This window comes from Physeter macrocephalus, chromosome 8, assembly GCF_002837175.3.
Source record: "Physeter macrocephalus isolate SW-GA chromosome 8, ASM283717v5, whole genome shotgun sequence".
In the NCBI taxonomy this organism is placed as follows: Eukaryota; Metazoa; Chordata; class Mammalia; order Artiodactyla; family Physeteridae; genus Physeter; species Physeter macrocephalus.
The window spans coordinates 58,253,052-58,278,334 of record NC_041221.1 but is presented as its reverse complement, the minus strand read 5'-3'; the positions used below and the strand labels follow the sequence as shown (position 1 = coordinate 58,278,334).

The following is a 25,283-nucleotide window of genomic DNA, read 5'->3' as shown; positions in this document are numbered from 1 at the left end:
CACTTGAGAGAAATGTGTATTCTGTTGTTTTTGGATGGAATGTCCTATAAATATCAATTAAGTCCATCTTGTTTAATGTATCATTTAAAACTTGTATTTCCTTATTCATTTTCATTTTGGATGATCTCTCCATTGGGAAAGTGGTGTGTTAAAGTCCCCTACTATTATTGTGTTACTGTCAATTTCCCCTTTTATGGCTATTAGCATATGCCTTATGTATTGAGGTGCTCTTATGTTGGGTGCATAAATATTTACAATTGTTATATCTTCTTCTTGGATTGATCCTTGATCATTATGTAGTGTCCTTCTTTGTCTCTTGTAACATTCTTTATTTTAAAGTCTATTTTGTCTGATATGAGAATTGCTACTCCAGCTTTCTTTTGATTGCCGTTTGCATGGAATATCGTTTTCCATCCCCTCACATTCAATCTGTATGTTTCCCTAGGTCTGAAGTGGGTCTCTTGTAGACAGCATATATAAGGGTCTTGTTTTCCATTCAGCCAGTCTATGCCTTTTGGTTGGAGCATTTAATCCATTCACATTGAAGGTAATTATCGATATGTATGTTCCTATTACCATTTCCTTAGTTGCTTTGGGTTTGTTATTGTAGGTCTTTTCTTTCTCTTGTGTTTCCTGCCTAGAGAAGTTCCTTTAGCATTGGTTGTAAAGCTGGTTTTGTGGTGCTGAACTCTCTTAGCTTTTGCTTGTCTGTAAAGGTTTTAATTTCTCTGTCGAATCTGAATGAGATCCTTGCTGGGTAGAGTAATCTTGATTGTAGTTTTTTCCCTTTCATCACTTTAAATATGTCCTGCCACACCCTTCTGGCTCTCAGAGTTTCTGCTGAGAAATCAGCTATTAACCTTATGGGGATTCCCTTGTATGTTATTTGCTGCTTTTCCCTTGCTGCTTTTAATATTTTTTCTGTGTATTTAATGTTTGATAGTTTGATTAATATGTGTCTTGGCATGTTTCTCCTTGGATTTATCCTGTATGGGACTCTGTGTGCTTCCTGGACTTGACTATTTCCTTTCCTCTATTAGGGAAGTTTTCAAGTAAATGTTCTGGTGGATGAGGTTGGATCTTGTCTTTCTGGTGGGCAGGACCATGTCCTGTGGTGTGTTTTGCGGTGTCTGTGACCTTATTATGATTTTAGGCATCCTGTCTGCTAATGGGTGGGGTTGTGTTCCTGAATCTCTTCAAATATTTTCTCAGTCCCTTTCTTTTTGTCTTCTTCTTCTTCTAAGACCCCTATAATTCGCATGTTGGTGCCTTTAATGTTGTCTCAGAAGTCTCTGAGACTGTCCTCAATTCTTTTCATTCTTTTTTCTTTATTCTAACTTAGTACGATTTTAGGCAGCCTCTCTGCTAATGGGTGGGGTTATGTTCTCTTCTTGCTAGTTGTTTGGCATGGGGCGTCCAGCACTATAGCTTGCTGGTCGTTGAGTGGAGCTGGGTCTTAGTGTTGAGATGGAGATCTCTGGGAGAGCTTTCGCTGTTTGATATTACGTGGGTCTGGGAGGTCTGTGGTTGACCAGTGTCCTGAACTCGGGTCTGCCACCTAAGAGGCTTAGGCCTGACACCCGGCCGGAGCACCAAGACCCTGTCAGCCACACGGCTCAGAAGCGAAGGGAGAAGAAAAAGAAAGAAAAAAAAAAGAAAAGAAAATACAGGTATTAAAATAAAAAAATTATTAAAAATAAAAAAGTAATTAAAAAAAAGAAAGAAGAGAGCAACCAAACCAATAAACAAATCCACCAATGATAACCAGCGCTAAAAACTATACTAAAAACAACAAAAAAACAACGGACAGACAGAACCCTAGGACAAATGGTAAAAGCAAAGCTATACAGACAAAATCACACAAAGAAGCATACACATACACCCTCACAAAAAGAGAAAAAGGAAAAAAAATAAGTATATAAAATAAAAGGAAGAGAGCAACCAAATCAATAAACAAATCTACCAATGATAAGGTCTAAATAGTAAACTAAGATAAACATAAAACCAGAAACAAATTAGATGCAGAAAGGAAACCCCAAGTCTACAGTTACTCCCAAAGTCCACCACCTCAATTTTGGGATGATTCATTGTCTATTCAGGTATTCCATAGATGCAGGGCACATCAAGTTGATTGTGGAGATTTAATCTGCTGCTCCTGAGGCTGCTGGGAGAAATTTTCCTTTCTCTTCCAGTTTTTTTTTTAATTTAAAAAAATTTATTTATTTAATTAATTTACTTTTGGCTGCGTTGGGTCTTCGTTGCTACATGCAGGCTTTCTGTAGTGGCAGCGAGTGGGGGCAACTCTTCGTTGCGGTGTGCAGGATTCTCATCGCGGTGGCTTTTCTTGTTGCAGAGCATGGGCTCTAGGTGCATGGGCTTCAGTAGTTGTGGCATGCAGGTTCAGTAGTTGTGGCTCGTGGGCTCTAGAGCCAGGCTTAGGGACAAATGGTAAAAGCAAAGCTATACAGACAAAATCACACAAAGAAGCATACACATACACCCTCACAAAAAGAGAAAAAGGAAAAAAAATAAGTATATAAAATAAAAGGAAGAGAGCAACCAAATCAATAAACAAATCTACCAATGATAAGGTCTAAATAGTAAACTAAGATAAACATAAAACCAGAAACAAATTAGATGCAGAAAGGAAACCCCAAGTCTACAGTTACTCCCAAAGTCCACCACCTCAATTTTGGGATGATTCATTGTCTATTCAGGTATTCCATAGATGCAGGGCACATCAAGTTGATTGTGGAGATTTAATCTGCTGCTCCTGAGGCTGCTGGGAGAAATTTTCCTTTCTCTTCCAGTTTTTTTTTTAATTTAAAAAAATTTATTTATTTAATTAATTTACTTTTGGCTGCGTTGGGTCTTCGTTGCTACATGCAGGCTTTCTGTAGTGGCAGCGAGTGGGGGCAACTCTTCGTTGCGGTGTGCAGGATTCTCATCGCGGTGGCTTTTCTTGTTGCAGAGCATGGGCTCTAGGTGCATGGGCTTCAGTAGTTGTGGCATGCAGGTTCAGTAGTTGTGGCTCGTGGGCTCTAGAGCCAGGCTTAGTAGTTGTGTCACATGGGCTTAGTTGCTCCGTGGCACGTGGGATCTTCCCGGAGCAGGGATCGAACCTGTGTCCCCTGCATTGGTAGGTGGATTCTTAACCACTGCATCACCAGGGAAGCCCCGCTTTCTCTTCTTTGTTCATACAGCTCCTGGGGTTCAGCTTTGGATTTGGTCCCACCTCTGCGTGTAGGTCGCCTGAGGGGTTAAAGGAGGAGCTGATTAGGGGGCTCTGGCTCACTCACGCCAGGGGGAGGGAGGGGTAGGAATGCGGGGCACACCTGCAGCGAAACATTGCAACAGCCTGAGGCGTGCTGTGTTTTCCCAGGGGAGTTGTCCCTGGATCATGGGAACTTGGTAGTGGCGGGCTGCACAGGCTCCCGGGAGGGGAGGTGTGGATAGTGACCTGTGCTCGCACACAGGCTTCCTGGTGGCTGCGGTAGCCTTAGCGTTTCATGCCTGTCTCTGGTGTCCACGCTGATAGCCGCAGCTCGTGCCCTTCCCTGGAGCTCGTTTAGGTGGTGCTCTGAATCCCCTCTCCTCACGCACCCCGAAACAATGGTCTCTTGCCTCTTAGGCAGTTCCAGGCTTTTTCCCAGCCTCCCTCCTGGCTAGCTGTGGCACACTAGCCCCCTTCAGGCTGTGTTCACACAGCCAACCCCAGTCCTCTCCCTGGGATCTGTCCTCTGAAGCCAGAGCCTCAGCTCCCAGTCCCCACCTGCACTGGTTGGTGAGCAGACAAGCCCCTCGGGCTGGTGAGTGCTGGTCGGCACCGATTCTCTGTGCGGGAATCTCTCCGCTTTGCCCTCCGCACCCCTGTGGCTGCGCTCTCCTCCGTGGCTCCCAAGCTCCCCCCTCCGCCACCCACAGTCTCCGCCCGCGAAGGGGCTTCTAGTGTGTGGAAACCTTTCCTCCTTCACAGCTCCCTCCCAGAGGTGCAGGTCCCATCCCTATTTTTTTGTCTGTTTATTCTTTTTTCTTTTGCCCTACCCAGGTACGCGAGTTTCTTGCCTCTTGGGAAGTCTGAGGTCTTCTGCCAGCGTTCAGTAGGTGTTCTGTAGGAGTTGCTCCACATGTAGATGTATTTTTGATGTATTTGTGGGGAGGAAGGTGATCTCCACATCTTATTCCTCTGCCATCGTGAAGGCCCCCCCTTATTCTTCATTTTAAATGCCTGATCTTGCTTTAATACTCCAAGACCCAGCAAATACTTTCTGCAAGAGGTGAGTTATCTTTTTAGAATAAGTTCTTGCTCTCCCAACCTCATTCTGATGTCTTCCGTTCATGAACCAAGTTCTGTTAACAGCTTCATGTGGGGTCATCCCACTCTGAGGTTCATCTTTCAGGACACAGTGGTACTAGGAAGGTTTACGAAGCAGAGAAAGGGGAGTAGGCTAACTTAGAGATGGGGGGTCAAGGCCACCACTTGAGGGAGAAAGGGCTTAGGGAATTTTAAAGTCACAGGAGTTACTGGAGGCAGTAAATGTTCAATGTGTCCAGTGACCACTGGAGATTTCAGTGTCTGGACACCTTTACTTTTTCTGAAAAAGGAGTGTCCATGGCTTGAGTTATTCTTATAAAAGATACCACCTCTCAGCTATTAAGGAATAATATACCCAATCAATCAAGGCAACAAAGAAGCAAGATAAGCACTCCCTACTTTGGAGTTGGGGTAGGGGAAAGAAGACCAAAAGGTAGTGCAAAAATGAGTATTAAAAATGCTCATATACTCTTTGTACTAGTCATTCCACTGCAAGAAATTATGTCTAGGATAAAGAGATGTGAGTGATTTTATAAGCGAACATTCCCTGCAATGTTTGCTTATAAAATCAAACTTACTTAGCAGTAATATCTAAGAGGATTTGTCAACATATTACATTTATACAATAGCCTTATATAGCCATTAAACATTTATAGAGAGTTTCATGATATGGTGAATTTAATATATGAAGTGAGTGTGCATGATAAAACTAGTAAAGACAGTATTCTTCTGGAAGTTATTATATATCATAGAAATGAACAGCAACAAAAAAAAGTAGATGGGAACAGCCGCTGATATATTGGTTACTCTGGATGGTAGAATTTGGGAGACCAAGTTGCAAAAATGCATTGTTTTTGTTTCCTACAAGTAACACTTTAACAAAAATTTCCTTGAACTCTGGCTAGCTAGCCGTATTTATGGAATCGTGGTGTACAGACTGTCAAAAGAATTGCTCCTTGCTCTTGACAAGCAGCAGTGATGGCCTCTTTCTTCAGAACCTGTGTAGTAATGTAACTGCCTCATGAGTTTATACATGTTTTTTTAGGCATCTGGAAGAGGGTCCTTTTTACTGAGAGCAAAGGCAGTACTACCTTAAGGAGATCCTTATTCAACAGTGCAGCCTGTTACTTGGCGTATAGTGGGGTAGGTTGAATGAATTCATTCTAACCTCTTCACACTTTTTAAAAAAGTATGCATTGGGGTGATTACTGCTACCAACTATCACATAAGACCACAGCTTCATGTAGCAGGCAGTGTATTATCTGATCATACCAACATAAATTAGCCTCTTTCTTCTGCACAAGGGTGCACACATCAACTCCCCAGAAGATTAACAACAATTGGGAAAATGTGCTCCACATGGAGTTCTGAAGCTTCCGGTTTTTACGAGGATCCTTTTCCAAAAGACAAGATTCTTTTAATACATCACACCGAACACAAAGTTTTCCTTGGTGCCAGTTAGAATGAATATGCAAATGGTGTGGAACAGGGTGAGAACTACGGTGTAGCCTTTGGAACTTTTCCTTGAAAAGCTCATTTCCCTGCTTACTCATTCTTAGAGGTAGCATGAACTATGTTTATCCTGATGACCTTCTGTTGAGGATTCTTTTTCTTTACTAAGGTTAGCTTTTAAAGAAAGGCAGAAGCCAACTGCTCCTGAATGGTCACCTTCCTTTGCATAGAAACTCACAGGCCTTTCAAGAGCCTCACTTGACAGTAGTCAAGATATCACTTATCAGTAAGACAGTGGACCAAAAGGTGTCTCTTTGCTAACTCAAACCCTTTATCTTATTTGTGATATGCTAATTCACAGAGAGAAAGGAAAAAAATCAAACACTTCCTCGTCTATTTGAATTACTTTTGCTAGCAGGTTTGAGAGGCCTTTAACTTCCGCAATTAGTTTCAACCAATTGTGCTGTATTTAAGTTTGTGGTAGATCATCACCTCCAGAACCCAGGTCAAAAATCTCTTCTAAACCTACATGTGTCCTAACCTAAACCAAACATCATGTCAATACCAATTAAAATAGGATCTAATGGCTTGATGCTATTGAGTCTAGTTAGCTCCTGCATAGGCAAAAACTCACTGTAATTTCTTCAGAAGTATAATTTATTTACACACACACTTCTCTGTAAATTGATTAACAAAATCAAGCTCTCTACTAAATGTGTGTATACGTATAGGCTTTTAATTCCTTCAAAAAACTTTCTGGCTATAGTTATTCTCATTTTGCAGCTGAGGTAACAGGTTCAGAGAGATGAGTTCCCCAAAATCATGTGGCTCACCAATCTGGAGCCCCCTCTAAAGGGCTACCCTTCCTTCTGGATTATCTGCATATCTAGGGTCCATTGTTATCTCACAGAACTGTTTTGGCAGCCCCAGGTAAGCTTATTTTATGGAAATTTGTTCCTGAAGATACAAAAGAGGAAGGTGCTAAGTTGGGGGAAAATAAAAATTCAACCCCTAAAACAACATTTATACAGGTAGGCAGCCTCTTCAGAAAGATAGATGAAGTTTGACTCTTGAAAGGTTATTGTATGGAAGCCTTAATTATTAACACCGGTGAGAGCAATCCCTCATCCTCCTCAAACGCTGAGGGGTGGGCAAGCACACTTCAGTCACCTGAGCCTGATAAGACAGGTGTGTCCGGCAATGCTAGTTATTCATAGCCTAAATCTTCGAAAATTAGAGGCTTGGGTGATCTTATCCTGATTCTTGTCTGATTCAGGCTTTATCGCTCTCAGCCGAATGCAATATTGAAACCCCAATGCTAATTTCCACATTATTTACCAGGAAATACACACCTCATGTGCACCTGCTTATAGATACCTTTAATTTTTATGATGACATCGGGTCACAAACAGTATTACTCGGGTCTTTTCAGATCGCTTATTGTATTGCTCATTTTCTTCAGGGGCAATAGATTTGTGCAGTGTAGGACACAAAGCACTTAAAGAACTGACCAGCTAATGCTTCCTGAGAGTCTCAAGTCTACAACCGAATTATGCAGTCCCTCAATTTTTTTTTCTTTTCCTTTCACGTCGATGGAGAGTGGCTTTTTCTGGGGCAATCTAGCGTCTTGATAAAAGGGACTCTCCTGGGTTACCTCTGACCGCGCTGGGCTTCTGTATACCCCCAGGGACATCAGGCTGGAGCTGTCCGCCTTCGCTGCACATTCTGAAGGAGGGGAGGGACCGCCCCCGAGTCACATGCTTGCTTGTTCAGAGTACCCTCTTACACATTCCAACCACCCCTGCCCTGCAGTCTCGAGGCCACAGGGCCTTCAGGAAATCGCTCCGGAGAAGGGCATCAAGTATCTGTGGCTACTACGCCTCCCACGCTTCAGAGCTTCCTACTGGATGATGGGAGGAGACACTAAGGATCTCTCGCACTGGTGCACAGCTCGGTTCAGATTTACCCAACTTGGAGATCACGGAGGCACACAGAATTCGGGCGGCAACAGCACCGGCTGATTTTCCGCTCTTCCCCTCGCGTTCTTCCGCCCGCGCCGCCCTAGCCCCCGCCTCCTCGGCCCTCCTTTCAGGAACCAGCGGCCCGGCAGCTCCCGCGCTTCTCCCCATCCACCCTCAGCGGCCTGCCTTTTATAGGCGCTACAGCCAATGAGCGCTCTCTTTTCCTTCTGCCCGCCCATCCGGCCAATCGCCGCGCCCCTTGTGTAATCTTCGGCTCCTCGGCTGCTCTCGGCTATTTTCGTTGTTGCTTGCTTTTTCAGGGGCTGTTCGCTCGCAGCCGGAGACGCTGCTTTTTTTTTCCGGGTTCGGAGCCGTTCCGGATGCTCTAGGCTGCCGGATGTCTGATCTCCGGATAACTGAGGCGTTTCTGTACATGGATTATCTGGTAGGTGCGGGGCAGGGGTGGCGTGTCGCCTCTCGGACTCCGACGTGCCCGATGTCCCTCCGCCTGGAGGAACAGCCTTTTTGCTTTCTTTCTTTGGGATGGGATGCCTTTGGGGTTCTTTCTCCCGCAGCAAGCTCTAGAGCTGTGCCGGGACTCGGAGGGGCGGCAGCCGAGACGGCGGGGCCGCAGCTCCGAGGGGGTGGTGGAGCTGACAGGTAAAGGTGCGGCCCGGGCCAGCTGTGCTGTGGGGCGAGGGGCGCGCGGGTGCTCCCGGAGAGATGGGGCCGCGGCGGCTGGGCGTCCCTTGCTCGCGTTCGGGTTCCTTGCTTCTTCCTGCGCTCCCGCAGAGGACTTTTCTTTCCCGGGAAGCAGGAGTTTCCCCCTCTCCCTTTAGCAGAACTCCAGGTACTATTAAAGAGCCATAACCAGAATGGCTTACTAAGTGCCCGGCAGGTCCGGTCATTTGGTTGTTATTAGATCTCTAAAGCTATGACCTCGGTCGCCGCGAGGTTTTAAAAACACATTACCATAAAGTAGATGGGACTAATCTACATCGCAGCCTGGGTAGAAGGGACTGAGTAGGGGCAGGCATTGCCTCACCGTTCCTGCCTTGGATGCATGCCGCTTTTACCCTGTGCACGAATTGGATCCCACCTGTGCTTTTTAGGCCAGGCTTATGCTGAGAAGTTTAGGTGGGAAAAGTGTCAGCACAATGCTGGGACTGAACATTACTTTAAAAAGCACTTGTTTTGTGTGTGTGTGTGTGTGTAATTATGCAAGCACCATGTATTGTTCCAGAAATTATTTCCCCAGAGCTGCATGTTTGTGTTCACGGGGATTCTCATTGACTCTGGCTGTGTTCGATGCTAAACAATTACCAGGTTTACCTTGTTAGCCGGAACCGCTATTGCAATGCAGAGTTGAAGTAGATTGTTAAAAAACATTGACCGTCCTGTCATCTTGTTGAACACATGCAGTTGGTTTCTGACTGCAGATTGGCCTGGCAGAGATTTGCCAGTGCCTTCTAGGAATTACACTTAATTCTGTACTAAGAAAGACTGTGAATGCTTTCATAGTCAAGAAACGCTGGACGAGGACTGGTTTTGTAATGTTATTTTGTATTGGGGCTTATTTCCCCTAAAGTTTCCTGGTTTGGTGGTCTTGTGGGGAGGGGTGGTTACTGCAGTTAATGCATGACCTTGTGAATCGAGGGGAGTCAAAAATTCTGAGTTCAAATTCTGTTTTGTTCATTTGTTGATGTCAGTAACTTCCTCTATTTTTGTGATAAAGGGACATTATCTGCCCATAACGGGAGCCTGTTAAGGGGATTATCTGATTAGGAGGTTCTTTAAAATACAAAGTGCCATGTAGGTTAAGAGAGCTGTTGGATGTTTCTTAAAGATTATTTTCTGAATTAAATAACTGATTATTTTGTAGCTTGCCTTATCAAGTACAGTACCATGGCTTTGTCTTGCAGTCTGCCTGAATTAAAGCCAAAGTTTGTTGAGGATAATTACCTAATTGGAAGGGGCTGCCCTTACCTATAATATTGAAAGCTAATTTTGGATTCTAAAGTAGTTTCTAAAAAGGAACTCAAGTAGTTCTGGTATTTTATTATTTTATTTACTGGGTGAGTTTTAAATTTGCAAATTGCATGGGGAAAAAAATATTGGAAGACTCTGTTTAATTATTCAGGTTAATTTCCTGATGGAGAGTCTAAGGGTGGGTGGAGGAATGTTTGTGGGGCTCTAGATTACCTTAAAAGCAGATTATTTCTTTGTCAGTTTCCTAACAGTTTTGTGTCAGAATCAATGGGCCCCAAGTTCGACATGGCCTTTTTGTTGTACCTGCCGTGCCCCCATACACCCTATTTTTGAAAAATCATTATTTTGTCACCTTACCTATGCTTTTAAAAAAATCCACAAGTGCAGTGAAACAGCCCCATAAAAATCACTTGGCTCATCACTGGCGGTGAGAAAAAAACTCTTAAAGGAAATAAATTAGTTCTTATGAGTGTGCCAGATATCCTCTGTGAAAAGACTTAAGGAAATCCAACATTAAGTTTAAAAGAAGAAACCCTCCTCAGGTGGTCTTCTGTGTTTACGTTTTGCTTATCAGCTCTCAGAGAAAATGATGTTCCACACACCATTCCTTTCTTCTTGCCTTTCAGACGGATTCATTTGCTCGTACATAATGTTTATATGGTGTTTATTAAAAACCAATTTCTAAAAAATGAAAATGAATTTCATTGACTCTGTCTGGGATCTTATTTTAAAAATCAGTTCCCAAGTCCTTTTACCTACTTTCCAGAGAAAAGATGCACCTTTCATTCCGAGTTTGACTCTTCAGATTTTGTTGAGCTTGTGGACTAGAGTAAGTATGCTGTCTATCACTTGACAGGAATAATTTGTGTGCCATCTTTTCTTCTTTTTTTCTTTTTAATCGGTGTTTGACTTTCTTATTGTTGCTGTTGGAAGCTGGAAGAGGGGGCTGTGTGTGTGTATGCATTGTTCTTTAGGCTGGATGTCATCATTTAACCTTTTTCATTTGGAGGAGAGTGGAGAGGAAGAGAAATGAGAGAAACATAGACGTGCTGTTTTTAACAGCTTTCATTAAGATTGCAGATATTAAGACAATTGATGAAGCTCTCTGATCTTAGAGGCTGCTGTTGATTTTTTAACTTAAAAGAAGTGCTCTCAATTAGAGGTGACAGATAAGGTGGATAGGGTTTTCATTTATTTCAGTTTAGGGAAATAATGGTAACTTGCTTATCCTAAATAATTATATGTATCGCCCTGTGTCCAATCTTTATTTGTTGAATTGAATGAATATGAGACAGAAGGGACAATTCTTCTTTTCTCTCCAGCTTCTAAAGTAAGACAAGATAAAATCTGTTTGGATTAGGTGTTTTGCTCTGGGGAATGCAAAATGTATCTTTTACCCTTAACTTTAAGATTATCAAGATATTATTTGTTTAGGCTGAGTGGCCATTTAAATATAAAAAATCTTGTTTTTTCCGGTTGACGAGGGAATCTGCTTGGCAGGCCACATACCTTTTTCCCGTTTTCAGGATGGGCTTTAAAGGCCATGTGCACACCTGTCAGGTCTGTAGGTAAAGATTCTGCTGCTGTTCAAAGGGCAGTACCAGCATCTTTCTTTCTGTCTCTCTTACAGGTAGAATTAGTAAGACAATGTGTGGAGCTTTCTGAATATGGTAGGAGAAAATAGTCAAGTTATAATGAAAAACGTGTCTACCATGTTTTCCTGGAAAGTTGGATAAGATCAACTTCTAGATTCCTTTCGGTTTAACATTCTTTGTGTACTGATTCATGTTGATTGGCCTGGATTTTACCTTTTCCCCCCTTCTGCCATCAAAATAACAGCAATAAAATTGGTTATGCTTTGTGTAATGCCGTTGATGATTACATGAGACAATGGAGGGAAAGTGATTTATAAACAGCATGTTGCTTATCAGATGTAGAATGTTAATATAATGTGGTTATGTTGCTGATATTATTCTTACACCTCCTGTGGAATGACTATTACCTTTCAGTGGTAAATAATGGGCTACCTTTTAATTTTTATTTTATTTTAAGTTTTTTTTTTGTTTTGATGTGGACCATTTTTAAAGTCTTTATTGAATTTGTTACAGTATTGCTTCTGTTTTATGTTTTGGTTTTTTGGCCCCAAGACACGTGGGATCTTAGCTCCCCTACCAGGGATCGAACCCATACCCCCTGCTTTGGAAGGTGACGTCTTAACCACTGGACGGCCAGGGAAGTCCCTGGACTACCTTTTAAATTAGTCTCAGTATATGGACAGATTTAGAGTGTCATCAGCAAGCAGGAAGTCACAAGACTCTCTTGAGATTGTTTAATACCTATAAAAATAAAACCACATTCGGATATTTTCTTTAATCCATTTAACAAATATTTATGGGACCCCTGCTTTGTGCATGACCCTGAAAGTCAGAGCCGATGAGCCCCCTGCTGGGATCCCCTTGGCTGTAGGGCTGGCAGGCAGGTGGCTCTACAGGAACCTGTGGCAGGACAGTTGGGTAGACACAGCGGGAGGAGGCTGCCTCTGATGTGCTCCTTGGCTTGCTGGTAGGGTTCTCTCTGCTGCTTGGGTTGCTGGTAGGTTTCTCTCTCATGTGTTTTTCTTTGTTTCACTGTGAAGTAAAATGCAAAGCTAGGCCTGAAAATGTGACAACTAAAAGTGCTTCATTAGTCTTGGATGCTAATTGTTAGGTAATGATCATTGCACCTCTGTATTGGGTTTGGGATATAATAAGGCCAGGGTTCTAGTTTTCTTCCTTGTATAGGTTGATGAATCTGGTCTAGTTTCTTGGTCACAGGCTGTACCTGTCATTATAAAAATGTGTGTCAATAGGGAAGATCAGGTGAGAGAAGGTAGGTGGATCGGCACAAATCCATCACCATTGGCAGGATACAAACCAAGGAATCAACCAACCAAGAACAGAAACTCTTGATGTACACAGAGCTCTCAGGTTCTACTAAGTTGTAAGTGAGCCCATTCAAAAAGAGGAGTGAAGGCACAGTTGTGACTTCATCTGATGTTCTGTTGTCTTAAAAGTGTGCTGTTTTTGACCATGAATGACTATGAACATTATAACTTATATGTTCTGACTATGTGTAAAATAATGACATAGGCCACATATTTTTAAATTTTAACTGCAACTGGATTAGTCAGTAACGTAGATATTCTTTTATTAACAAATCATAAGATAAAAATAATGGGGACACAATAAACAGTTCTCTTATCAAAAAAGTTTTAAAAATATCCAGACCATGAAGCAGGAACTGCGATATAAAGCAGTACTTCTGGTTCTCGACCTTCTATTGTTCCAGGCTTGTAGAACGAGTCCGCAAGAGAGGACACATGGGGACATGATTCCTGCCCTCTGGGAGCTTGCATTCTGAAGGACGCCTAAGCCAGGTGCTTGTAGGCATGCTGGGGGGTGAGGGAATTAAGCATAGGAGTTATGAGGGTAAGATCAGTTAACATTTATTGAGCACTTGCTGTGGTGCCAGATAATGTAAGTGCTTTCCACGTGTAATGCATTAAACCAAGACTCAGAGAGGTTGTGTAATTTCCCCAAGTTCACACAGCTAACAAGTAATAAGCTGAGATTGTGGCCCCAGAGCCCTCCCTCTTCACTGCGTTCCTTCCAGCTTGGTGTTAAAGCTGTTGGAATGCAGTTGAAATTTTTACAGTGTATTTCATGTAAATACCATGCTGCTTCTTGAGGTGCCAGGAGCAGGCTGACTGATGTTCCCACGTGCTCGAGGACTTGGCTCTGCTACATGACTGTTAAGGAGAAGGCCGGATAGAAAGAAAACTGTGTTGTGTCCTGAGCCTCCCACCCTGTAATGTCCTGACTCTGGGCACTGAGGTGGCCTTCACCATCCAATGTTTCATCAAGTGACCACAAATGGGTTCCAGGCACCCTGGTACTCCGCCCCCTAGTGTCACTTCAAGGGCACCTTCAGGGCCACAAGCCCCAGTCATCTTTTGAAGACTCAGAAGTCCCTGAGACTCAGAATCTATTTGGCAGTTTATTTGAAGTCTGCTCTGCTCCTTAACCAAGTGCTGATGGGAAGTGGGTCTGTGCCCAGCAGACACTAGGCCCCAAGTAGCCTTTTGCTTATGGATTTCAGTTGGGCAAAGTCTCCTGGTGACATGAATTGTAAAGTGTTTGTTTTTGAGGTAGACTAGAAGGAAGAAAAGATTTTTAGGGAATGTCTGGCAACTGCATTTTAGTTAACAAATGCTGATACTTCTCACAAATTGAGTTAATGATGGGCTTTTATTTTGGAGCCTGCAGTCCCTCAGTTATGCTGTGCTCTGCCCAGGCATCTCCTTAAATGCTTCTGGTGTTTGGTTGAATCTAAGAAGCCCAGTTCTTGTTGACCCTCATTTCTGAGTATCAGCAAAGTGTTTGAGCACATTTACTTCTGGCAGGGCTGGCTTCGTGGGCATGTGGCTTAGAAGATCCCCCATGCTTGGCTTTATGCTCTGTGGTTACCATCTTGAAACTCTTAATTTTGGGTGCTTTGCGAATGTTTTCATCACTGAATCTGTAACATGTATCAGTGCAGGGTCCCTGACTATCTTGATCATCCTTTTATCACCAGAATTGAGTCTGGAGCCCGGTAAATAAGGAACCATGTACCAAGTACTGTGCAAAGTGTTTCACTTGCATCACCCAATTTAATCCTCCCAGCAGTCCTGTTAACCAGATACTACTGACTTAGAAAAGAGGGAGCTTAAGGCTTTGTGAGGTGGGGTAATGGCCAGGACCACGTAACCAGTGGAGTGTCAGGGCAAGCGTACGAGCCTAGCTTGGTGGATTCCAAGCCCATGCACGTAAGCATGGTTCAGTACTGCCAACCTAACAATAATTAATAGTTGTTGAGAGGATGAGTGAGTGGGGCCATGTTTCAGGCACAGGGCTGGAAATTGAGAGGTCGCTTGATTGCTGCTGTCACCTGGGAGAAGTCCTCCTGGGAACTCAGACAGCCGCGCTTCAGTTGGGGAAGTACATGTGTTTGTACCTTAAGGTGAGAGAGTTTGCTCACTGATTTTGCTTTTGTTTGTTTACCCACTCTCTCCTTCACCCCGTGCATTAGCATTGGCACTCTGCTCTTTGACTCACAGCCAAAAGCACATGATTTTAACAGTAACTAAATAGGAACTAAAAGTTGGATTTGCAGGACCATCTCATTTATCAGGTTCCTTTGTCCCTAGCTTTGCTGGGAATGGTTCTGACTTCTGGATTGCTTCTCTCAGGGTTGAGGACTTAGATCCTAGCAACTGTGGCCATGGGTCCCCCAGAGGGATTCCTGGGGGTTCTTTTTTCAACAAGATAGCTGCTTCTCTGGCCTCTCCGGAGGAAGCAGATGACAGTCTGGAGCCATCCCAGGACCATTGATTGAGGCACAGAAGGCCTGCACCTGTTCCTAATCAATCTGCACATGGAGTCAGGAGCTAAAGCAAAATACAATTCTTTCAAAGTTTTATTTTTAATAAATACAAGTATTTAGAAAAAGTACAGAAAATAAGAAAACACATTTCTGTGTACCTACCTCCCTGATTGAAGTTGTTAGCATTTGGCCATTTTAACTTCAAAACTCTGGTGCTCTTTAAAAAAAAAAAAGAAAGAAACTTTAAGGCGAAAGCCTTCTGCTGTCCCATGCTTTTCTTCCTCTGTCCTCAGTGGTGACAGCTATCCCAAAGCTAGTGGGTAGCATTCTCATGTGTGTTTTTGCATTTTTATTATATTTGCATGAATGCGTAAACAATATATAGTATTGTTCTGTGTGTGTTAATTTTAAAGGAATTGTAGCAGACCATCCTTATCTTCCTGAAACTTGTTTTATTTCTCTAATTTTTTTTTTTGTTTTTTTTTTTGCGGTACGCGGGCCTCTCACTGCTGTGGCCTCTCCCGTTGCGGAGCACAGGCTCCGGACGCGCAGGCTCAGCGGCCATGGCTCACGGGCCCAGCCGCTCTGCGGCATGTGGGATCCTCCCGGACAGGGGCACGAACCCGTGTCCTCTGCATCGGCAGGCGGACTCTCAACCACTGCGCCACCAGGGAAGCCCCTCTAATGTTTATAAGGTTAACAAATGTTATTGTATGTGTCTGGAGATATTTGTTTTATAGTTCTAGTTTGGATATTACCATTTCTGGTTTTATATGTAGAGATCTTATTTGAATTTTGTGAGAAGCTCAAAGAAAAGAATGGGTGTTGGTTTTGAGGCATGATTTTGCGTGTGTGTGTTTACTTGTTTTTAGTACCACACAATGAGTCATATAAATTGTTTAATGAAATTTTATGTGAATATCAGTCCTTTATGATTCAGTTTGTTTTACAGTTTAGAGCAGTCATTTTGTAATCATATTAACACATGTACATATATATTCTTGCCTGTGTAAGGAATGAGATTATTTTGGTAACATATTTATTATTAAAGTAAAAGTGTAGTGAGGAAATTTGGAAAACACAGCCAAGCACAATGGAAAAAATATATATCTGTAATCCAAGCAACCCACAGAGATCCGATTAATATTTTTCAATCCTGAATTATAATGAAGATATAGTTTTATAACTTGCTTTTTACGCTTATGTTTAAGTTTCTCTTCTGCAACATTAATTTTCTGCATTATACCCATAAACCATAATTTTCTTAACTAATCACCTTTTCATTGAATATTTTATGTTTGTGTAAATTTTTGTTTTATTTTGTTAATGTTTGTTATAAATAATGCTGCAGTGGACATTCCATATAAACTCTTGGATTTTTTGTGATAGTGTATTGTTCTGTGGTTTCAAAAAGAGGTTTCAATGCCAAGTAAATTTGGAAACTGGGTCAAACAAAGTTAAACAAGTTTATTGTACAGCCTTTAGTATGCAAATATACATGGTGTGTCTCAAAAAGGGAGATTATTACATGCAGTGTTTCTAATCCTTTGGAGTATTTTTATGATCATGTTCTAGTAGATTTTTTTTTTTTTTTTTGTGGTATGCGGGCCTCCCCCTGCTGCGGCCTCTCCCGTTGCGGAGCACAGGCTCCGGACGCGCAGGCTCAGCGGCCATGGCTCACGGGCCCAGCCGCTCCGCGGCATGTGGGATCCTCCCAGACCGGGGCGCGAACCCGGTTCCCCTGCATCGGCAGGCGGACGCGCAACCACTGCGCCACCAGGGAAGCCCTCTAGTAGATTTTATGCAGAGTCGAAAGGTACCTGCATTTTAAAGCTTTGACTTATGGATTAAATAAGTTAATAAACCGTGCCTGGATATAATCAGCTGCTGTTTGTTAAGTTAAAGTTATGTAATAGTAAAGACGGTGATAATGATAATAATTAATATTGATTGAGAATTTACTCTGTCCTAGATTCGGCAGGAAGTGCTTAATATACATTCACCATTTGTTCGGTCTTTTCAGCCACCCACTGAGAGGTGTAGGAACTTGTATTCTTGTTTTATGGTTGACGAAACTGAGGGTCAGGAGAAATTGAGTAGTCCCAGCTGCCTCATTTGTTATGAGGGTTGGTGACACATCTATAATCTTAATCTGTACGTATTTTATTGTGTGATAGAGAAGAAAAAGTTTGAAGTCCTGTATTTGATTTCTAGATGTTCCACCTGTTACCTGAGTAATACGAGTTGTTTTCCAAATGTCAGTCCATAGCAAAAAGGAAAAGTCAGAGTGTTACAAAGTCATTGTACATTTAATTTATAGTCTTAAAAATATGAGATTATATCTTTCCAACTTTGTGTAGATATTAGAATATGCTGTCTATTCTGATGATAGTGAACGATAGTATCTCTCTCTCTCTTGCTCTCAAAATGTTATTACCTGTCAGAATAAAAAGATGACAATCCTTATCCATCCTCAGGTTTGTATGTATGTATATATTTAGAATGTACTTATTTCTAAAACCCCAAATACTGGGAACCTGGTCTAAGACAAATTAATCCGAACTACAATTTCCTCATTTGAAAAATTCAGATAGCATCAGAGCCTCTGTGATGACTATTGATTATTAAGTGTGTTTTTTAAAAAATCGCATTATAATTTCTATACCGATTGGTGTAGGAGTCCATACGACTCAGTATAATGGCATTAACAGAAGGGGGGCAAGTGTAGATAAAGCGAGTCTCTCTCTTTCTCCTTGTGTATGTCTTGGATTCTGCCCTCCGCCTGCCCCCCCGCCCTTCAGTGACACCGTGGGGATTTTTATACTCTCCAGAAATGGCAGTGTACAATTTTTGTGAAATAATGTAACTAAACATTATGTCGGAGCACATACTTTCTTGTACATTTTAAGAGCTGGGCATAAAAGATTTGTCCTTGACCTTGGATAAAACATGTTTTTTTGTCTGTTCTGCAAATTACTCATATTAGGACTTCTAGTCCCCAAAAGAATGTTAAAAGTTAATTTTTACTATCACTTAATGTTTATTTCCTTTTTTCTTCACTGATTCAGGTATTTTTAAAGATAGTAATTATGACTAGTAAATGAGAATCTTATTTGCAAAAAAACTTTTAACATAGGGCTGTAGGGTTGAATGAGAATGTTTATACTGTACTTCATGAAAATAAGGTGTTACATAAAGGTAATGTGCACTTATTTTTTTCTAATCAAATTTTTTATTCACCAAATTGTTGTCTTTTTTTTTTTGTCTTCTTTTTAATTGAAGTGTGATTTGCATACAGTAATGTGTACAGCCTTAAAGGTACAGCTAGATGAATTTATATGTACCTGTGTCTTGTAACCACCCCAGGTGGAGATGTAAAACCTTTCTAATACCCCAGAAGGCTCTCTGTGTTCCTTCCCAGGCAGTATTGGTTTTGCCTGATTTTGAACTTAATATAAATGGAATCACAGCTATGTATTCTTTTGTGTGTGATTTCTTTCACTCAGCATGCCTGTGTAATCCATCCATGTTGAGTGAATCAGTAGTTTGTTCCTTTTAGTTGCAATGCAATATTGTATGAATATACTATTACTAACCTATCCATTCTTTTGTTCATGGGCATTTAGGTTGTTTCCAGTTTGGGGATATTTGGAATAAAGCTGCTACAGACATTCTTGTGCATGGTTTTGGTGGAAATAAACACTCATTTCTGTTGGGTAAAGTAGAATTTCAGGTTCACAGGGCATACATATGTTTAGATTTACTAAATACCACCAAACTTTTTCCAAAGTGGTTGTACCAATTAGACTTGTACCAGTAGTGTAAGAGTTCCAGTTATTCCGTGTCCTCATAAAGTCTTTACATTGTCAGTCCTTTACTTAATCTGATGAGTGTGTACGCTAAAGAAATGTAAAGTTGCCCAGAGCTACATCCGTGTGTTCAGGCATGAGAACAATATAATACAAGAGGATTATAAGGCAGATTTTTTTAATTTGGAGAAATTACTTGGCCATAGTCTGAAATTCCTACGTTATTTAGTTGTGTGATTCATTTGAAAATCCTGAAACGCTGAAAGAGGTACTTTGGAGGTTGGTTGACCTGATTGTATTCCTGGCTTTGAAACAACTAAGTGTGAGATTTGGGCAAACCAGTCAGTGTTATTGTCTTAAATTTCTTCATCTATAAAAAGGTGGGATTAATTAGATAATCCTAAATGTTTCTTTTATTTCAGAATATTTCCCAGTCATCTTGTATCCTTCTTGGAATAACTTTCTTCTTTTTTCCATTCTTACTAATTCTTTAAGTGATCATAAATTTGTCTTTACATAATTATCATTCATTCACTCAAACAGCTCTAATTTTTTATAAGCCTTCTAGGTTCTGGTGCTGTCCTGGGCACTAGGGATATACAAGTGAATAAGACATTGGCCTGCCCTCAAGGAACTTATACTCTTGTAGAGATGAAAAATAAGCAGTTATGTTTTGGAGTGGCATATTCTATTCAGAGGGAAATAAAGGTTACTAATGGGGTATATGAAAGGGAAACTTAGACTTGAGGGCCAAGGAGAGCTTTTCAGAGGAGCCATTTTTAATCTGCAACATTGTAGTTGAGTAGAGTTGGCCAAGTGACAGGCAGGGCCAGGGCCAGGGGGAAGGAACAGCTTGTGCAGGGACTTGGGGGTAACTCTGTCACTTCAAGGAACTCCCATGGCTCAGTGTGGCTGGAGCAGAGTCAGGAACAGTGTCTACACTTGAGCTGCAGAGTCCCTCTACAGTCATATCGTGGGAATCTTTAAAGTTTGCCTAGAGTGACATGGTCAGATCTGGCTGCACTGTGGAGAAGGATTGGAAAGGGCAGCCAGACTGGAGGAAGAAGACCAGTTAAGAAGGTGCTGTCCGGGGACTTCCCTGGTGGCGCAGTGGTTGAGAGCCCGCCTGCCGATGCAGGGGACACGGGTTCGTGCCCCGGTCCGGGAAGATCCCACATGCCATGGAGCGGCTGGGCCCGTGAGCCATGGCTGCTGAACCTGCGTGTCCGGAGCCTGTGCTCTGCAACGGGAGAGGCCACAACAGTGAGAGGCCTGCGTACTGCAAAAAAAAAAAAAGAAGATGGTGTCCCGATTCAGGAATGAAATGATGGTATTCACAGCCAAGTAGGGGCAGGAAGGATGCAGAAAAGTAGGTGGATTTAAGCAACATTTTGCGAATTGCCAGGAGTTTGGAATTGGATGTAGAAGATGAGAACAAAGGAGATTTTAGGGATAATTTTCAGGTTTTTGGTTTGAGCATCATTCTGGTTATCCATTCCTGAATAACAGAGTACCTTAAAACAGTGGCTTAATAACGGTCATTTATTTTACTCATGAATCTGGAGGTAAATTGGGTTCAGCTAGGCTGTTCTTGTTTTTCCCTTAAAAAAAATTTTTTTTATTGAAATATAGTTGATTTGCAGTATCATGTTAGTTTCAGATATACAGCAAAGTGATTCAGTTATATATATAAATCTATTCCTTTTTTAGATTATTTTCCATTATAGGTTATTTACAAGATAACAGTTCACCCTTTTGAAGTGTACAATTCAGTGGTTTTTAATATAATCATGAAGTTGTGCAACCATCAACCACATCTAATTCCACAACGTTTTTATCACCCCAGAAAGAAATCCTGTACACAGGATTTCTGTACACAGGCCACAAGGTGGGGGCGGGGGCGGCATTTAACGAAGTTCTGTGGGTGTAGAGGAGTTTGTTTCACGTTTGAGTGCTGCAGGCTTTGGGCTGAACTGCCCACCTGGCTCTACCACTGTAGCTTTGGCAAAGTTACTTAACTTCTCAACGCCTCACCTTCCTCCTCTGTAAAGTGGGGATAGTAAGAGTAACTACCTCTTGTTGTGAGGATTAACTAAAATAATACATGTATTCCAGAACAGTGCCTGACACCTCTTTCTCTGCCACCCCCCTTACTGTCATCGTAGCAACAACAATGAAAACCCCTTCACAGCATTTATATTGGCAGGCACTTTCTAAGGATCCTATGAGGTAGGTATCATTGCTATTTTTCAGATGTTAAAACTGAGACATGGAAAGGTTAAGCAACTTGTTGAAGGAAATACAGCTAGGAAGTGGCAGAGTCAGGCTTTGAACCCAGGAAGTCTTGCTTCAAAGCCCTCCCTCTTCACCAATATGCATAATTAATGCATTTATTAACTACACCACATCCGGACCTGTACCACCACGACCCTAGGGCAGAGGGCTCTGTGGAGAGACTGGGGAGGGAATGGACTTGCCCGAGGCTGGCTTGCTGGAGAGGAGACACAGAGCAGCGTGGGGTAAGGGTAACGGTGATCTGGAAGATGGTGCAGTCAGGCGGATGTTTTCCCAGAATAATTTGATCTAGCAGCTCCCTGGTCAAGGAGATGGGAGAAGGGAGGCCCAAGTTGGTTGTGTTGCAAGGAGGGAGTCCTAGTTCAGATAAATAAACCCACAGCTCAAGTACCTGATTCTTAAGACCCTCAGCCTACTTTTCTGCTAAGAGTGGTTGTACTTGCAAAGGAGTCCTGGTCCCCAGTGAGTGAGGGGACGGGGCTCTCTCAAGGGATGCACTGTGGACATCTGTCTCTCACACGGGCTACATCTCCTTGGAGGGTGCCTGGAGTTTGGGTCCTTCGAAGTCCCTGGCACCCGTCTCCCAGGGCAGAGAACTGGTGGTTCGAGCTGCCGAGTCCAGAAGCTGACGAGGATGGCCCAGACCTTTCCACTGGACCGAAAGCCAGTCACAGGCAGCTTGTTGGGACCAGGAGTTGGTTTTGTGAAGGCAGCCTGCTTAGGGCCATTTGTCAGGGCAGCCTGTGAGCTAACCTGCATGTGACATGTCCGGAACAATCGCATAGTAATTCGGATGCACTGTTAAAGCTGCAGAGACGTGTGTGAGCCTGGCTTCTGTCTAGTTAAAGTGATCACAGAGGGTCATGTTGTAGAAATAATTTTTGGTTGGAGAGTTCACCTTTTCCCTCCTACTCTAATTTAAGCCTTCTCTCTTGCAGTCTTCCACTGCCAGAACTGAATTGAGGCTCCTTCCAGGGCTGCTCCTGGGGCTGCCGTAGACAGTTAAGCTCACGGGACACCACACGGAGGTGCCCGGCCGAGGGGGCAAGCACGCCTGCAGTCCATCCCCTGCCCAGCTTGCCAAGGTTGCCATAGTGCACTGGCACAGAGGTGCTAACGGGCCAACTACAGCCCTGCCTCAGGCCTTGGTTCCTATCTCTGTTACCGGACAAAGCACAGTGTGTCACAGTGCAGGGCTGGGTTGTGGGCCTCTTTGTGTCCCCAGAGCCCGACATAGGTACACAAGATAGCTGCTAAGTCAGTGGTTGGTCTGAGAGGCTGCACAGAGTAATATTTAAGGGCACTGACCTTGGAGTCGGACTCCCTGCATTTGCATTCTAGCTCTGTCACTTACCTGCTGTGCAGCCTCTGTGCCTGTTTCCTCATATGCGAAATGGGCATAATAGTACCTACCACTCAGAGTTGAGTTAAAATATATAAAGCATTCAGTAGAGAGACTAGTTCCATGAGCAAGGTAAAAGTGTTTGCTATTATTGAATTGGAACTTTCTTTATAAAACAAGGATTTATGGTACTATTGTCACCAAAATGTTCCCACTCTGATTCTATTCATTTTTCCAATACCAGCTTTTCAAAACTCTTTCTGCCTCCACCTAATAAACATAGTATGGAGTAACTAGGTTAACGATATTGCAGCTGCTTGTTGATGGGTTAAGTGGCAGCTATTTCTGATTTATAGGGGTGAAAGGTCCTGGCATGGCAGAGGGTGGCCCACATCTCTTCAGGCCAATTCTGCCTACAGCTGTTATGTAAGTTTGGCTAAATGAGCCAACTTACTTTAAACAAAGTGGGCAAGTTTTCTGAGGTCCTACTTTAGAATTACGCTCTTGTTTGGAACTTTCAACTTCTCTTTTGTTGGACTCAAACAGTTTGAGAGTCAAGTTTCTGCTTGTGAGAACTTTTTTCCTAGCATGTGATTGGCCAGCTCTCTTATCCCTTCTTCCATTACGAATGTTTCCTGAGAGGCGGCATGTTGTAGACCAGTGGTCCCCAACCTTTTTGGCACCAGGGACTGGTTTCATGGAAGACAGTTTTTCCACGGATGGGTCAGGCGGTGCAGGAGCTGCCCTCGCGGGGCTGATCCCGCCGGCCGAGCGCTTCAACCACTGGCCCAGCTGCATCCTGCTGGCCATGTTCCATGTCTACTACGTGCAACGGGCCTTGATTTTCCCCTTTTCAGATTCGAGGAGGAAAGCCCACACATTGTACGCCTTTATACTGGCATTTGTGTTCTGCACCTATAACTGGCTACTTGCAGAGTAGAGACCTGAGCCAGTATGCAGTGTATGCTGACGACTGGGCTCACTGACCCCTGATTTCTAACAGGTTTTGTCGTGTGGTTGACAGGCATGCTGATAAACATCCATTCAGATCATGTCCTAAGGAATTTCAGGAAACCAGGGAAGACTGGATATAAAATACCAAAGAGGGGCTTGTTTTAGTATATCACTGCAGCCAGCTACTTCAGGTGGTAATGCTAGCAATGGGGAGTGTCAGATGAGGCTTTGCTTACTCGCCTGCCGCTCACCTCCTGCTGTGCGGTCCGGTTCCTAACAGTGGCGCCAGGGTTGGAGACCCCCTGTTGTAGACGACAGAGCAGTGAGCTGATTTATTGGATAATGTCGTCATTTTGAATGTTTCCTGAATGCGCCTGGTTCTGTTTTTCAAGTCATTGTGCTAGACGTAGAAAACCTCTTGTGATGACTGAAATTCTTTTCCTCTCTGTTTTATTTCACATAGAAATATTGTACATCTATGTTGTTCACCAGTAATATTTCTCTTAATGTAACATGATTTTCCCCATGATTTGTTTGGGTTTTCGAGATGCGTGTTTTAAAGACTGGGTCATTGAGAGGATTATTTGATCACTCCTGGACTTCCTTTGGGTTTCCTAACTTTTTCAGGGCCCCTGTGAGCTGACCTTGGGCTGTGGGCAGGATTATAGTACTTCATGAGCCTGAAGAGGAGCTGTTCTCTATCATTTCTGTGGATTCAGGCTGCAATTTTTTTTGCAGCCTGAGCGTGTGGGAAATCGATTCCTGTGCTAGTGATATTTTACTTTTCTCCCAAATATGACTTTATTTGGGGGGAATGCCTAACTTTATTGGTCATCTTTGAAAATACCCATAGGTGGATATTTTCCGTTTCTTGACTTCTAAGTACTGAACTTTATTGTAAATAATTATGTGAGTTTAATATCCACTTTGAATAGTTTCATAAAACAGACTCAGTAAAAATTTTCTCTTTTGATTCCCATGTCAAGAAGTGAGATCTTCAGCTCCTGATTTTAAAGCTCTTCAAATTGGATTCTTTGTGACCTAGGAGAGCCACAAGTATAATGCAACAAGTTGCTAAAAAAGTTGAAATTATAAAGAGCTGTGTAAGAAGTGATGCATATTTTAATTCTTTGTACAAAAGTTGTCTTGAATAAACCAACGTAAAAAGGCATGATTGTGAAGAAATGCTGGGGATAAGAATCAAGAAGATTTAACAAGCTCATTGATGGTTTGAATCTCTCATCTGTTTTAAAGCAATTCTCTTTTTCCCAAATCCACAGTGCTTAAGAGTTCATCTCTGAGGCAAAGATCATTTATCCCAATTGCTTTATATTATTGCAGTGAGTGATTTTTAAAACAACAGCAGTAACAGCAAATGAATATTCTTTTAAGAGTGGATATGGTTGCAGATATAAACAACAAACTAGTGGTTACCAGTGGGGAGAGGGAAGGAGGGGAGGGGCAAGATAGTAGCGGATTAAGAGGTACAAACTATTATGTATAAAATAAGCTACAAGCATATATTATACAACATGGGAAATATAGCCAATATTTTATAATAATTACAAGTGGAATATAACCTTTACAAATCGTGAATCACTATATTGTACACACGTAACTTATGTAATATTGTACATCAACTATACTTCAATTAAAAAAGTCTCGATGGGCTTCCCTGGTGGCGCAGTGGTTGAGAGCCCGCCTGCCGATGCAGGGGACACGGGTTCGTGCCCCGGTCCGGGAAGATCCCACATGCCACGGAG

At 42.6% G+C, this 25,283-nt stretch overlaps 1 protein-coding gene across 3 annotated transcripts in view; it reads left to right on the top strand.

Annotated features, from left to right (window-relative positions):
- The first annotated feature begins 8,052 nt into the window (after positions 1-8,052).
- Positions 8,053-25,283, top strand: part of ARL15 (ARF like GTPase 15) — a 432,647-nt gene continuing 415,416 nt past the window's right edge. For all 3 annotated transcript variants that reach the window (XM_024119582.3, XM_024119575.3, XM_055086555.1), the window contains exon 1: positions 8,053-8,173. In XM_024119582.3, coding sequence (XP_023975350.1) covers positions 8,126-8,173 — 48 coding nt within the window. In that variant the 5' untranslated portion in view covers positions 8,053-8,125. The remainder of the gene's footprint in view (positions 8,174-25,283) is intronic.